The sequence below is a fragment of the Myotis myotis genome, unplaced genomic scaffold (assembly GCF_014108235.1).
Source record: "Myotis myotis isolate mMyoMyo1 unplaced genomic scaffold, mMyoMyo1.p scaffold_m19_p_2, whole genome shotgun sequence".
In the NCBI taxonomy this organism is placed as follows: domain Eukaryota; kingdom Metazoa; phylum Chordata; class Mammalia; order Chiroptera; family Vespertilionidae; genus Myotis; species Myotis myotis.
The window spans coordinates 214,294,522-214,309,848 of record NW_023416324.1 but is presented as its reverse complement, the minus strand read 5'-3'; the positions used below and the strand labels follow the sequence as shown (position 1 = coordinate 214,309,848).

At 53.2% G+C, this 15,327-nt stretch overlaps 2 protein-coding genes across 2 annotated transcripts; both read left to right on the top strand.

Annotated features, from left to right (window-relative positions):
- The first annotated feature begins 454 nt into the window (after positions 1–454).
- Positions 455–6,817, top strand: LOC118676891 (carbonyl reductase [NADPH] 1). Its single transcript, XM_036351520.1, has 3 exons — positions 455–901; positions 1,407–1,514; positions 5,508–6,817. The coding sequence occupies exons 1-3, from the start codon at positions 613–615 to the stop codon at positions 5,942–5,944; spliced, it is 834 nt and encodes a 277-aa protein (XP_036207413.1). The 5' UTR covers positions 455–612; the 3' UTR covers positions 5,945–6,817.
- Positions 6,818–9,094: 2,277 nt separating this feature from the next.
- Positions 9,095–14,910, top strand: LOC118676904 (carbonyl reductase [NADPH] 3). The gene is made up of 3 exons (XM_036351561.1): positions 9,095–9,531; positions 10,932–11,039; positions 14,412–14,910. The coding sequence occupies exons 1-3, from the start codon at positions 9,243–9,245 to the stop codon at positions 14,846–14,848; spliced, it is 834 nt and encodes a 277-aa protein (XP_036207454.1). The 5' UTR covers positions 9,095–9,242; the 3' UTR covers positions 14,849–14,910.
- The last annotated feature ends 417 nt before the right edge of the window (positions 14,911–15,327 follow it).

Sequence of the window (15,327 nt, the reverse complement as noted above, 5' to 3'; positions counted from 1 at the left end):
GGGGTCCCGACCCACAGGTTGAGAACCGCTGGATTCCTGTGCAAGGAGTGTGGGGGCCACTGGGAGGTGAAGACCGGCCAGGGATGAGCCCGGAGCTGCGCTTTCACACACTTCGGGGACAAATCAACACTCACGTGAGTCCTTGTCGCGTTCTCTCAGCTTATTGCACAATTCCAGTCCCAAAGACTTGTTTTGGGGGCTGTATTTTTTAAAACACCCGGGAAAAGACCGGGAGAACCAAGGCTAAGGGCTCAGTTTAAAGGCAGTCAGACGACCAATCAAAATGATCCTCTGCTGACAGGCGTGGCCAGCAGCCAAAGGCCTTCGCCGTGGGCCCGCCCATCTATAATTTTGCCAGAGGGCCGCGGTTCGCATTCACAACACCTTGGGCCGGGCGGGGCCTGGTCGGGGCCGGTCGCCACGCCCCTGGGGGCGGGGCTTGCGCCTGCGCGCTGGGCGACAGGACTAGGGTTTCCAGCCGGTGCACAGCGTGCGCCCTGCAGTCGCACTCGCAGACGCTCGGAGCCTCGCGGGAGCCCCGGTCGCTGCTGTTGGGCGTCCACGGCCCGCTCCGCTCTCCACGCAAGTGCTTCTCGAGTCTCCTGCCCGGCCATGTCGTCCAGCAGCCGCGTGGCGCTCGTGACCGGGGGCAACAAGGGCATCGGCTTCGCCATCACGCGGGACCTGTGCCGCCGGTTCTCGGGGGACGTGGTGCTCACGGCGCGGGACGCGGCGCGGGGCCGGGCGGCGGTGCAGCAGCTGCAGGCCGAGGGCCTGAGGCCGCGCTTCCACCAGCTGGACATCAACGACCTGCAGAGCATCCGCGCCCTGCGCGACTTCCTGCGCAAGGAGTACGGGGGCCTGGACGTGCTGGTCAACAACGCGGGCATCGCCTTCAAGGGTAAAAGGCCGGGTGGTCGCAGGGGGCGTCACCCAGCACCTTCAGCCAGGGTGGCTGGTATGTCGGAGTATCGGTACAATGGGGCTCCTCGCGTGTATGGATGCAGAATGGCTCCCGAGGGAAGTAGGAGAGTTTGGGGGCAGGGGTGCAGCAAGATCAAAGTGCAAGAGAAACTGGAGCGCCTTCTGGCCCAAGGACCTTTGTGTTCTTTGCTCAGATGCAAGTTTTCAGTTAATTCTGGTTTAGGCTTGAGGGCATTTGAGTGAATGTTGAATGGATTTCTAAATAAACAAGAACCTTGCACAAACAGGTTCAGAGTTCCCACTGTGCACCTTCACCAGCCTCCGGGAATGGCACCATCTCAGACACTATAGAGCATCCGGGAACAAGGAAATGGTCATTGCATGGGCGCCAATTCTACGCAAAATTCACATTTTATGTCATGCTATGGAATGGTACCACATGGCTACTATTTATTAACTGTACTCTCCTTCTCTCCTGAAAGTGAATGATCCCACACCATTTCATATTCAAGCAGAAGTGACGATGAAAACAAACTTTTTTGGTACCCGAGACGTCAGCACGGAGCTGCTGCCTCTCATGAAACCCCAAGGTGAGTGTAGGAGCCCTGGCTGCCTTGTTTGCGGCAGCACCCAGTCCTGCCCTCCCCTGGTGTCCTCTCCAGGCCCCTCCCTGTTCCTGCTCCTGCTCCTGCTCCTGCTCAGCTGCCCTGTCCCCTGGTGTCTCACCAGACCAGGTGCCCTCAGCCTCAGGACTGGGCTATGTTTGCTGTCTGCCCCCTGGTCTCTGCACAGCCGGCTCTTGCTTATCCTTCAGCTCTTTGTTCAGAGGTCTCCTCAGAGAGGCCAGTCACTGCTCGCACCCCTCACAACCATTGGAGTCTCCTGAGGATCCCAGGCCAGATCCTCCCTCCTCCCCCTCCCTCTCCGTCCTCCCCCTCCCTTCCTGAGTGACCTTTCCTACCTCCAATTCATTAGGCCCCTGAACTCTTCTGCATGGGATCACAGGGGCCTTTCTTTGTACTCTACTGATACAGTGCGTTGCACCTATTGGTTCCGAGAGGCTAAGCCAACCGTGCATATCTGAGATAAACATCACTTGGTTTTCACAAGTTCAGGAGTTCCCCCAGACCACCCTCAGGTTCAAGAATCCCTGCGAGGACTCAGAACTCAGGGACGCCATTATACTCAGAATGGCAGTGCTCAGCAGCAGAGGAAAGGGAGAGTGCTGCAGATCGACCGTGGGGGAGCTCTCAGGGGCCAGGGAGCAGGGGCCAGGGAAGCCGGGCAGGGAGCTTCCAGCTGTCCTGTCGCGTGGAGTCCTGCGGACAGCAGCTGTGTGTGTGAGAGGAACACGGAGCACTGCCGTCCAGGGAAGCTCACCCACCTTGTTTCAGGGGTGTGTGCTGAGGGCTGGCCTCACAGACATGGCCCGCTGTTCTCTTGGCTGACCTTCCTCTCCAGCACCTCCCCCAGGGATCCATTTGATACCAGGTAGCCTCACCATAACCATATTGTTAACATCCACTGTGTAGCCTGACCCTAGGCCCCCAAGTAAACAAGGACAGTCTTATCAGGCAGGACAGTCCAGGGTTTAAAGATTATCCCAGCAGCTCTGGGCAAAGGGCCAAACCTTTGCCATTTGCACTTTACCCAGCATGCAACTATTTTTGCAGAACTATTTCGTTTTCTTAAGAGATAAACCGAGGCATTTCAAGAAATTAAGAGTTTCTTTGAGGAAAAAAATCTATTTGAATTGGGAAACAGCAAACCGGAAGTGCTTAGGAAGGCTCTATCCACAGGTATTGGAGAGAGACCATCACAGAGAAAAGGCAGAAGCAAAATAAGGAAATTATTGATTGGCTATAGCTGTAAGCCTAGGTGTCTGTTTTTGATCGGTGGTCCTTAGGTTTCGGTTTTGTAACCTTGAGTGTGGAGAGAGGCTCAAAGACCCTCTTTGGACAGATTCAAGCCTCGGACTAATGAGAGGGCACAGTTCTCTCATGGCCACGTGCAAGTCCCAGCTTGGAGGGCAGAGCCCTTCCAGCACAGTTATAGCCAACAGCTATAGTTGTGAGCTTGAACCTATTGTCTGAACACATGGCCCCACGTGTCTGAGTGATGTAGGCTTGATAGAGTTCAGGTGCATGTAATTGAGTAGGATCGAAACCCAGGAGAATGTTGTAAACATCTTAACCATGCCCTTTGCCTCGTGGAATCTGGCTATAAAATAAAGACTCAGCTTGTCCGTGGCACTGTCTCTCTCCATCCGAGAGGGCAGCGTCCCACCGAGACCCAGCTTCCTTCTCTTGTCTGTCTTTTTTCAATCCTTCACCTCCCCCACTCGGGCTCACCGAACCTGGCTGAGCTGGCGCTGCACACAAGGGGCTGAGTATGCCATGGCCGTGCCGGCCCGCCACACTTGAGGCATTTACAGGCTTAGATTTTGGTTTGCCTACGTAGGCCGCCGTGGTATTAGAGCCGCCGGCGTGTCACACTTCCTTGTTTGCTGAGTTTCACAGTACAGAAATTTGCTGGTGGCTCACTAAACCCAGCTCCTCCTCAGGCTAGTCACTTTCCATCTGTGTTCCATCCTGAGGAGACTGACTCAGTCTCCCAATACATGTGGCTACTGACAGCAGTGTCATCATGTAACTCACTTACACATGGTCATTGAACATGCCAACCAGGCCAACGTTGCACCATATCACAGTGCAGTTGTACATGGACCTGACGAGTAAGAATCAGGGGCGCTGGCACATTCCCGGTGTCCCACTCAGTCACTGACGGTCGGTTCAGTGCATCACCGTGTCATGGGAACCTGCCGCCCAGAGCCATGCTGCCCAGCTGTGCCAGCTCCCCTTCCAGCTGTCAGTCCCCAAAGCGGGGTGGTCTTGGCAACACCTGGCTTCACCCCTTCTAGCGCCCCGTACTATGGAGCCAAGAGACGAGATCGTGTCTGGAGGCACCAGTGTCTTATTGGACTTCTCTTTGTTGGACCCATTTTATTCATTCCTTTGCCCTTTGCCACCATTCCTTCTCCCCAGTTATCTTGAGTTTTACCCCAACTTTTTCACTTTCCAGAGGGACATGAAGTTCAGCCACGTGCTGCTCCCGACAGCCTGCTGGACACTAGTCTAACACATGCCTCCCTCCAGTCCACTGCTGGTCATGGCGGGTAGGGTCACACAGGCCCAGAACCGGCGGGCTGTCTCCACCTGTATTGCTTGGTCTGCAGGTAAAGCTTGTCAGTCCAAATTGGTGCCGTATCTTCTGGTCCAGTAGAGACTGCTCATCTCCGGCCACTGCCTGCACCCCGACCTGCCAGCTTCAGGCAGGGCCTTCCCCTCGTGCAGTCTCTCCCATAACCCTCTGCAGTCTCTGCTCCCTCGCTGCCAGATAGAATGGTCCTCGGCATGTTGTGGCTCAGAGGGTGCAGGAGTCACATGTCCACAATGATCCCACCTCTGCGTCACTGCAGCTGCCCACCTCCGCTCCACCACTGCTCCCCGCTGCCCAAAACCCACACGGGGAGAACCACATGGGAGAAGACAGGCTCGTTTTCTCCCCATCTGGGTTTTGGACAGCTTGTAACACTGGCCTGGTAATTAGCCCACTGAACTAATTTGTGTGTGGGGGGGGGGTGTATTTTTTCCATTGATTTTTAGAGAGATTGGAATAGAGAGGGAAAGAGAGAAATGTCAAATTGAGAGAGAGACATTGATCGGTTGCTTCCTGCACGCACCCCAACCAGGGCCTTGGCCAGGGAGGAGCCTATAACCAAGGTCCGGCACTGCCCTTGATCATGCCCTTGACTGGAATCAATCCCAGGACCCTTCAGTCTACAAGCCTATGCTCTATCCACAGAGCCAAATCGGCTAAGGGCAGTGGTCGGCAAACTGCGGCTCGTGAGCCTCATGTGGCTCTTTGGCCCCTTGAGTGTGGCTCTTCCACAAAATACCGACTTCTGCGCATGGGCCACAAAGTTTCAATCTCACTGTACATGCGCGTCCGCACGTGGTATTTTGTGGAAGAGCCTCACTCTAGGGGCCAAAGATCCGCATGTGGCTTGCGAGCCGCAGTTTGCCGACCACTGGGCTAGGGCAAACTAATTTGTTTTTATCTCCCGTGATCAAAGCAGCAGCCTTCCAAACCTGGTGTTGTCTGTTCACCTTAGAGCTGCTTTTTGTTGGTCAGTAGACACCTGTTCATAGAGCCCTGCACAAGTGCCCGTAAGATCCTCATAAGTTCCCAGAGATAGTCTTGGGGGAAAGAGACTACCTACTGAATGCAATGAGCACCTCCTGTGTTCCCTTAACGTGTTCCGGCGATAACCATCTTCACGTTCTCATGGAACTTCTGGGCACCGCCCTCCACATTTAAACGTTTCTCTGATATCCTCTGAGACATGCTGGGTATGACAGGCTTCTAGGCTGTCTCCGTCCTTCATCATACAGGCAGTCTTCTTCAGTGCTCATGGCACACTGGAAATTTCTCAGATGGAAATTCCTGGTCCAGAATCCGGGCAGATTTGGCGCCCGTATGCGCGCCTGCCTTTCTACATAACAGCCTCCTTTGCATTTCAGGCAGAGTGGTGAATGTGTCCAGCATGGTGAGTCTCAGAGCTCTGAAAAACTGCAGCCCGGAGCTGCAGCAGAAGTTCAGAAGCGACACCATCAGCGAGGAGGAGCTGGTGGGGCTCATGAACAAGTTCGTGGAAGATACTCGAAACGGGGTGCACCAGAGGGAGGGCTGGCCCAACAGCACGTACGGCGTCACGAAAATCGGCGTCACCGTCCTGTCCAGGATCCACGCCAGGAACCTGAGTGCGCACAGGAGAGGGGACAAGATCCTCCTGAATGCCTGCTGCCCAGGGTGGGTGAGAACCGACATGGCCGGCCCTAAAGCCACCAAGAGCCCAGAAGAGGGTGCGGAGACCCCTGTGTTCCTGGCCCTTTTGCCCTCAGATGCTGAGGGGCCTCACGGACAGTTTGTTATGGAGAAAAAGGTGGAACCATGGTGAGCTCCCCTCACAGCCCCCTCCGTGGGCCCCATTGTGTTATCTGTCCTGAAATGACCAAAGGGACATGCACACCGTCACATCATTTCTATCCAAATATATGTATTGTTCACGTGAGAATCATTCACACCTGTGAAGAATTTTTGTGAGTTTATTTGAGCCAAACTGTTGACAAATGCTGGGAAACAGAATCTCAGGGGATAGGGATAATGCTCCAGAGAAGGACAGTTTTTTACCTGGTTTTATACATTAGAACCAAAAGAGGAGACCTAAGAGGGTTACACAGAATCCCCTGGTGATAGATTAGGGAGGTGGGGAAACCTCTGGGATTGGATAAAAAGTAAGATGATAGACACGTACTTCTCTAACGTAGGTGGGTGCAGGATAGCTAACAGTCAACAATTAGCTCGCTAACAGTGAGGGGGTTTGTAGCCTCTGCAGAGCAGTGCCTGTCCTTTGAAGGGTCCAGAAAAAAAGAAAATTACTTTGACATTCCAACGATATGTCATTGTCGCCGCAAAAAGGCAATAGACACGCTGGGCTTCTGGTTTCCTTCAGGACACAGCTCCCTCGAAACCTTAGTGGTTCCAGAATACAGGTGTCCCCTCCCCACCCAAAACCTACACCAGTTCCTGACAACCACATAGGCAGTGCCAAGACACTAACCAGGGGCCTGCCGTTCACATCCTAGATGGGTAAATAGTGAATCCCACTTTATCCATCTGACTCAAAGCCCAGCCAACTCCCAAAATATCACCTGCACTCAACCAAAAGTCTACCTGTAAGTAACAGTCCGTCGTGTTAGGTTATCGGATGTTTAACACTGCCCTTCCTAACCGCATGGCTCCTAAATATATTCTTTTTCTTTGGACTGGCTCTCTCACTTGCTTTGCTTCCTTATCCTGGATTCTGTCCTGTTCATAGCATTTTGGGGACTTCCTTGTAAAACACAGGGCAAAAACATGGGCTAAACATTTTGATGGTTGCCTAATGAGAGGGAGGTTGAGGGGATGGGTGAAAAAGGTGAAGGGATTTAGAAGGAATTGGTCACCTCTTGGTGCATGGGTGACCTCTCAATGCATTGACTATATTCCCTACGCCCAGAAGATAGCCAATAATCCTATATAATAAAAGGCTAATATGCAAATTGATCAAACAGCGGAATGATCGGTCGCTATGATGCGCACTGACCACCAAGGGGGAGCACTGCTCAGCCAGAAGCTGGGCAGCAGCGGTGGTAGAGAGTGGGCCTAAGCCAGCAATTAGACATCCCCCGAGGGCTCCTGGACTGTGAGAGGGCACAGGGCAGGCTGAGGGACCCCCACTCCCGAGTGCACTAATTTCGTGCATTGGGCCTCTAGTGTAATAACTAGGTGTGGTGCCTGATGGGTATGAGATTACTTGGAATGATCAGTAAGTTGTATAATGTCTAATCACTGGGGCATATGCACCTGAAAGTAATATAATATGGCATGTCAACTGTCATTGAAAAATTAAAAATTCGCCCTGACTGGTTTGGCTCAGTGGATAGAGTGTCAGCCTGAAGACTGAAGGGTCCCAGGTTCGATTCCGGTCAAGGGCATGTACCCTGGTTGCAGGCACATCCCCAGTAGGGAGTGTGCAGGAGGCAGCTGATCGATGTTTCTCATTTATGTTTCTAACTCTCTATACCTCTCCCTTCCTCTCTGTAAAAAAATCAATACAAATATATTTTTTTTAAAAAAGGAAGAAAAATTAAAAATGACTTAAAAAAATGGGCTAAATGTGGGGATGCTTTGAGGACAAGCATTGAGCTACACAGAGTGGCTCACAGCAACAAAGACACCGCGATGCTCCCTTAGGGGCCAGCGATGGTGAAATATCCATGCCAAGTGACTAACCAAGCCTATGGGTGTAGAACTGTTCATTTACAGAAAAACAAAGGAAGCCAATGGATACCAAGGGCAACAACTTAGATGAAATGTATTTTTTTGAAAACACGAATTAAGCGTCCACAAAAAACAAAATCTGAATAGCCCTATATCTATTATTAATGATTTCAGAGAGGAAGAGAGAGGGAGAGAGAGATAGCAACATCAATGATGAGAAAAAATAATTGATCAGCTGCCTCCTGCACACCCCACACTGGGGGTCAAGCCCGCAACCTTGACATGTGCCCTGACGGAATCAAACCGTGACTTCCTGGTTCATAGGTCCGTGCTCAACCACTGAGTCACACCGGCTGGCCAGCCCTATATCTTTAATAGAGTTCCGAATAATCTGCAGGTGGGTGGTGGGGAGGGGGGATATATTGGTTGAGCCACAATAAGGGACCGCACAGAGCAGGTGCACACCTTCCTGACCTCACCTGTTACTTGATGGAGAAGGTGGAGTCAGAAGCGCAGGCAGCTCAGCCAGCTCTGCTAGAGAAAAGCTGAGTCACGATGAGATCGAAACTCTCCATAAACCCACAAATCGCGAGAAACGCCCTGGGATCAAACACTCAGATTACACTAAAGAAGGTGGGTGGGGGAGTTCTAATCGCCCGTCCACACCTTGGCACACCTTTGGGATTCCCTTTCAGTTGAGCTTTGTGGGTACACAGGTTTCACTGGGAGAAAAAATTATGTATGTCACCTTGGACAAACCTAAAATGCAGACACTTCGCAGCCGCGGGGGGTGAACACATCCCAGTAAAAGGCTTGGCACACAGAGCTTCATAAACATCCCTCCCGCCGGGGCGCACTGGGAATCACAGGCATGTACCTGCGCACACCTGTGCTTCTACTCATAGGACCGCTTTGCCCTAATTCTCTTTGGAGCTTCTCTTAAGCAAGCAACGCCCTCAGAAGCAGTTGCGAGTCTAAAATTTCATTGCATTTTAAAGAAAAAACAAACATCCTCCTTTTACAGGGGATGATGGGCGCAGACCCAAGAAAATCAGTCAGCACTTTCTCTCCGTGTGGGGTTCTCCTAAAAGAGTTTCTTCTATCCGACTGCCATGCGCCCCTAGACCCTACCCACCCATCACGGTCCGGTTTTGCGTTGGGAGAACGACAGCCGCCCCACGGGCTGACCACGGCTTGGCCCGGACGCCGCGCGGGGAGGGGGCGGGCCGGGAACGGGGCGTTCCGCAAGCTTCGGGAACAGAAGGCCCCTCCTTGGAGGGAGGGACCGAGGCCGGGCCTCGTTCCTCAAAGTCGCAGCACGGAATCCCGAACTCAGTCCTGCGCGGTTTCTCTGACTGCGGCCGGGTCTCCGAGGTGGGCCTCTAGTCCGATCCGCTCTCCGTGCACGTTCCCCGCGCGCCCCGCACCCGGCCATGTCGTCCTGCAGCCGCGTGGCGCTCGTGACCGGAGCCAACAAGGGCATCGGCTTCGCCATCACGCGGGACCTGTGCCGCCAGTTCTCGGGGGACGTGGTGCTCACGGCGCGGGACGAGGCGCGGGGCCGGGCGGCCGTGCAGCAGCTGCAGGCCGAGGGCCTGAGCCCGCGCTTCCACCAGCTGGACATCGACGACCTGCAGAGCATCCGCGCCCTGCGCGACTTCCTGCGCAAGGAGTACGGGGGGCTCAACGTGCTGGTCAACAACGCGGGCATCGCCTTCAAGTGTAGGTGCGGGAGAGGGAGGGCCTGGGTGCCCCGAGGTGGGGGACGGGGAGCCGCAGGCGCTCCCCCCGCCATCCGCCTGAGCGATCAGGAAAGGCAGCGTGCGCCCGGTGGAGGGCTCTCGCTTCCCGGAGTTGCGGGAGCGGTTCGCTCAGCGCCAAGTGGGCCGGGGTGCTGTCACCGCGCGCCCCGCCCGCCCGCAGGCCTGTGCGCGCCTGTGCGCAGCCCAGGGCCCTCGCCGAACTGTCAGTCGCCCCTGTTTGCAAGTAAACTGCCTCCTGGGAGGGGGCCACGCCCTGCTTAGCTCATCAGCTTTCTGTCTAAGGCAAGAAACGTTTTCTCTGCGTAGGGTCTCCCCGCTCGCTTGGGGCTTTCGCTTTCTTGAAAGGGCGCATTCACAGATGCCAGGAGCCATCTGCTCGGGACAGGAAATGAGTCTCTGAGACCCGACGAGCCCCGGCACCGTGGTGGACTGGAGACTTTGTTTAATGGAGAGCTTTGATAGGCTCGGGCTTAAAGGAAGCGAGCCTGTTCCCTCCCCCGGGAAACTTGTGGTGGTTACCGGACGCACAAGGGTGGTTTTGAGTAGCATCTTTGATACTTTGCGGGGTAGGGGATTAAAGCGATGACTGACCCTATGGCTCGATTAAGGAAGGCATTGAGCTAATGCTGCGGGTAGAAAGAAATAACAGGCCAGCCTCACTCGCAACCCAGTGGAGAAGGGAAACCTAGAGGCAGAACCGAGTCAAGCGAGCTATTGTGCAGCGCGAATCTCATCCCCTTGGCGGTGGGTGCTCCCCATTGCTGTGCACTCGCACCTGCCACTCAGTGTGCGGGCTTTCTGGGAGCGCAGGCAGGTGGGTGGCTGACACCCCCTCCCCAGTGGCTGAGGGACTGGTGGATAAGTGCCCGTCCCTGAACTGCAGGTGGGGGGGACACTGGCCTGCGCTGCCAGCCTTGCCCCTCAATGTGTGGGCAGCGGACTCAGCACCTGCGACCCTGGGCGCCCGCTGCCATCGCAGAGCTCAAGGCTTTGCCCCACACCTGCTGAATCAGAACCCGCACCTTAACAGACTCACCAGGGGCCCCTCTGCCCGTCCAAGTCCGAGAAGCAAAGGTCAAAGCCAGGCTCGCCCGCAGCCCAGCCGCCGCAGCGTCCCCTGGGAACTCGTTGGAAGTGCAAATGCTGGCGCCCCACCCCAGGTCTTCTCCATCCAACTCTCCGGGCGGGGCCCAGAGAGCTGTGTTCTAACTGGCCCTGCAGGTGATTCAGGTTCCGGGTGAAGTTTGGGAACCACTGACCTAGTGGTTTAAAAACTGTAAAGTGAGCTTTCCCCCCCTTTAATTAGAGATCAGGTCCACTTTGCCTGACTCTGTCTTTGTTTCCTTCTCTTTTTCAAAGTTGATGATCCGACGCCCTTTGACATTCAAGCTGAGGTAACTCTGAAGACAAACTTTTTTGCCACGAGAAACGTCTGCAACGAATTACTGCCGATCATAAAGCCTCATGGTGAGTCCAGCGTGTGGATTGTCACGTTGCATCCCTCAGCACGGAGTGAGCCAGGGCCTCTGCTTCCCAAAGGGGCCACCCAGGGGTGCTGTTCTCTGAGGGGGAAACATAGAAAATGGCATTTTATATGCATATATATATATATATATATATATATTAATTTCAGAGAGGAAGGGAGAGAGGGAGAGAGATAGAAACATCAATGATGAGAGAGAGTCATTGATGGGCTGCACGCCCCTCACCAGGGACCGAGCCCACAACCTGTGCATGCGCCCTGACCAGGAATTGAACCCGGGACCCTTCAGTCTGCAGGCCGACGCTCTAGCCACTGAGCCAAGCCGACTAGGGCCAGGCATCATTTTTTTATAGTGCTGTATCTGGTTCTCACCCAAACATTTTAGCTTTAGCTTTAAAAGGGATGTATGCCACATGGTGACGCTCTTGATTCTCCCAGGACATGAACTCAATCCTAGAACAATAGGTGTTGCGAGTCTTAAAAGTCCTCTTGCCTTTTTGCAACCTCGGGGAGTCCTCCTCCAGCTCCCCAGGGTGAAGGGGCCACACCCAGCTCCCCTGGGGTTGGGGGTGGTGTCCGACCTAGCACTGTATGACTTTCCCTGTATTCCTTTCTTCTTGCACCAAGCTTGGTCTCGCTGATTCAGAACACCCACAAGTACATTTTCTTTTCTTTTCTTTTTTTTTTTAAATATATTTTATTGATTTTTTACAGAGAGGAAGGGAGAGAGATAGAGAGCTAGAAACATCGATGAGAGAGGAACATCGATCAGCTGCCTCCTGCACATCTCCCACTGGGGATGTGCCTGCAACCCAGGCACATGCCCCTGACCGGAATCGAACCTGGGACCCCTCAGTCCGCAGGCCGACGCTCCATCCACTGAGCCAAACCGGCTTCGGCAAGTACATTTTCTTTACTAGGAAATATCTTGCCCACAGTCCAAAGCATTCAATAAATAACTTTAATTGTTTCTTGCACAAATATGTGTTGAGTGCCTCCCGTAACCCAGTCATTACTCTGGTGATGTGTGCATCATGGGCCAGGACAGTCGTGCCCTCGGACCACTGAGTCCGGTGGGGGAGACTGTCATTAGCAAAGAATCACAAGCTTCTATTACAACCGTGCTGGAGGGGGGAGGAGGAATGGGGCGGCGGGGGAGGGGGGGCGCGAGGGGGGGGGGTCGCCGGGGAAGGCTTGCTTCCCTGAGGAGTTTGTTTCCCAATAAGTCAACTGTGAGTCTAAGAAAAAGCAACACTGTGATTCTCATTAGAAATGCTCTTTTAAAAGTTTAACATTTTGAATAACGATGATCTCTAGTGCAAAAACCTTAAAATCTAAAAAGTTGCCTGAGAGAGTTGCACCTGTATTGCCATCCGCCCCCACCCCAGCTTGCCCAACCCCTGTCTCCAGCCCCCACAGGTAATTCTCTTTATTGGCTTCTTCGCGGGGTGGGATCCTGGGAAATCCGCAGGTAGCGCTGCAGGTACTGGCAGGTACGGCAGAAGGAAGCCCTGGGTCCTGGTTCATGGAGTTGGTGAGTGCCCAGGGCCACATGGGTGGCGTTTTACATTCATATCTAAGCAAATCTAAATGCATTTTTTTGCTCCTTTTTCACACAAAGGGAGACGTTAAGCATACTGCTTGCCACCTTGATTCCTTCGTTCACTCTATCTGGGGCTCTTTCCAGACCAGGACAGAGCTTTCCTATCCTTTCTTACTGCTGCGTGGCATTTCACTGCAAGGGTGTCTCTCACCAAGTACCAGGATGTCTATTCCCTGTGGATCTTAGAATCATAGAATTTGAAAGCTGCAAGGTGCTGGAGAAACCTTACTTCCTACACCTGCACTTTCAGAGAAGGAAACTGAGGCCCAGAGAAGCGAACACAGCCAGGCGGTGAGAGGGCTGGAAACAGAACCCAGGTTTCCTGACTACACCTCTCAATCAAATCAGGATCATTAGTTCTCGTGAAGTAAGGATTGCAGCTGCCAAGTGATCGCAAACCAAAGCCCTTTGAAAGTGAAAAGAAGGCGGGAGGGAGGGTGGGGCTCAGGGATCAACCCAGGACGGGTGAGTCGCTGGAGGGCAAAATGCTGAGCATCAGTGCTTACTGATCTGTAGGGAATTGCTAGCTCCCCGACTTAAAAGCCCCTCTTTCTTTAGGTTTATATATCACTTTAATTTTTAAAAAATATATTTTTATTGATTTCAAAGAGGAAGGGAGAGAGAGAAACATTAATGATGAGAGAGAATCATTGATTGGTTGCCTCCTGCACGTCCTCCCACCCCCCCACCAAGGATGGAGCCTGCAACCTGGGCATGTGCCCTGACAGGGAGTCAAACCAGGACCTCCTGGTTCATAGGTAGATGCTCAGTCACGGAGCCGCTCCGGCCAGTTTCTATCACTTTAAAGAGTTATTCCTCTTGCTTATTTGTTTGAGATTCTGAGTAAATAGGTTAAGCAAGTGTCCGGCCACTAGGGGGAGCAACTTGCCCACTCTTTCAAGAAGAGTGTTTCTGGACCAGTGAGGCCACCTGGACCTCAGCGGAGGGGGCTGGGGGGGCATGGCTGCAGCCTTTCTCCGGGCTGATTGCACCCATCTGGCTTTTGAGACTGTCACCCCTTGGCCTCTCCCAGAGTGTGTCCTTAGATCAAAGAGGACACTTTGGCCCTGGCTGGTGTGGCTCAGTTGCTTGGAGCAGCGTCCCGTGCACTGGAGGATCTCGGCTTCCAACCTTGGCTGGGGCTCGAGCAGGAGGCAACCAATGGATGTTTCTCTCTCACATTGATTGTTTCTCTCTTTCTTTCTCTCCCCCAAAAAACCCACAAACATAACCTCGGAGAGGATTAAAAGAGGACATTCCTTCCTCTTAGGTTTTGTATTTTCATCAGAGACATAGGGTAGCTCCCATAACTTGATTTTCTTTTCTATCTTCCATTTCCATATATATAATATGTTTTTTAAATTATATATATATAATTTAAAAATATATATATATAATCATATATATTATATATATATATAATCAATATATATATATTGATTTCAGAAAGGAAGGGAGAGGGAGAGAGAGAGAGAAACATCAATGATGAAAGAGAATCATCAATTGGCTGCCTCCTGCACACCCTACACTGGGGCTTGAGCCCAAAACCAGGGCACGTCCCTGAGGAGGAATCAAACCAGGACATCCTAGTTCATAGGTCGATGCCCAACCACTGGCCCACACGGGCTGGGCTAGAGTCGTGTCTTTTCATCAGCAATTAAACCTGCACCAGGATTCAATCACAGTCCCTCGTGGCAGAGCCAACCAGCAGCCGTCTGTGTGACCTGCTTCCGTGTTTTCGCTGTCGTTCCAGGCAGAGTGGTGAACGTCAGCAGTCTGCTGGGCTCCCGAGCCCTAGAGCAGTGCAGCCAGCCCCTGCAGGAGCTGTTTCGCTGCGAGGCCCTCAGAGAGGAGGACCTGGTGGACCTCATGAAGAAGTTTGTGGAGGATACGAAAAATGAAGTGCATGAGAGCGAGGGCTGGCCCAACTCGGCCTACGGGGTGTCTAAGCTGGGGGTCACGGTCTTATCCAGAATCCTGGCCCGGCGTTTGGATGAGAAGAGGAAAGCCGACAGGATTCTGCTCAATGCGTGCTGCCCCGGGTGGGTGAAGACAGACATGGCTGGGGATTTCGGCTCCAGGACTGTGGAGGAGGGGGCAGAGACCCCGGTCTACTTGGCCCTCCTGCCTCCGGATGCCACTGAGCCTCAGGGCCAGCTAGTCCGGGACAAAGTGGTCCAGAACTGGTGAATGGTGAAGGCCTTCTGTGGTGCTTACTGCTTAATAAATGAGGGGCGGCTGAAGGGATCCCGTGCCGGAGTCTGGTGTGTTTCTGTCCTCTGTGGATTGCGATCTCCCCGTGGGAAGATGTCTAGTTCTGAAATCAAGCCGAGTGACTTTGTTACACCCACACTCGAGCCTGCGAGGAAGAACCTAGTCATGTGGTTGTCAAATGTTAGAGGTTGTCAAATGTCAGAACCAGCTGGAGGGCATGTTACGTCATTGCCCAGAGCTGGGGCCCAAGAATGGGCGCTTCTCACAAGTTCCCAGGGGCTGCTGGGGCACTTCGAGAGCTGCTGGTCTAGGAGGTCTCAGACGATGGGGGTTTCCCAGCTGCCCTCTGCTACTCCTGGGCTGTTGACTGTGGAGCCTGTTTCCTTAGCTCTGCACCTCTGCCTCTGCCTTCTATCCCATTGTTCTATTACATTGAGTACATTTTATAAAATTCA

Coding starts and splice junctions, on each gene's coding strand:
- LOC118676904 (XM_036351561.1), top strand. CDS start 9,243: ATGTCGTCCTGCAGCCGCGTGGCGCTCGTGACCGGAGCCAACAAGGGC. Junction 9,532..10,931: donor CGCGGGCATCGCCTTCAAGT/GTAGGTGCGGGA, acceptor TCTTTTTCAAAG/TTGATGATCCGACGCCCTTT. Junction 11,040..14,411: donor GCCGATCATAAAGCCTCATG/GTGAGTCCAGCG, acceptor CTGTCGTTCCAG/GCAGAGTGGTGAACGTCAGC.
- LOC118676891 (XM_036351520.1), top strand. CDS start 613: ATGTCGTCCAGCAGCCGCGTGGCGCTCGTGACCGGGGGCAACAAGGGC. Junction 902..1,406: donor CGCGGGCATCGCCTTCAAGG/GTAAAAGGCCGG, acceptor CTCTCCTGAAAG/TGAATGATCCCACACCATTT. Junction 1,515..5,507: donor GCCTCTCATGAAACCCCAAG/GTGAGTGTAGGA, acceptor TTTGCATTTCAG/GCAGAGTGGTGAATGTGTCC.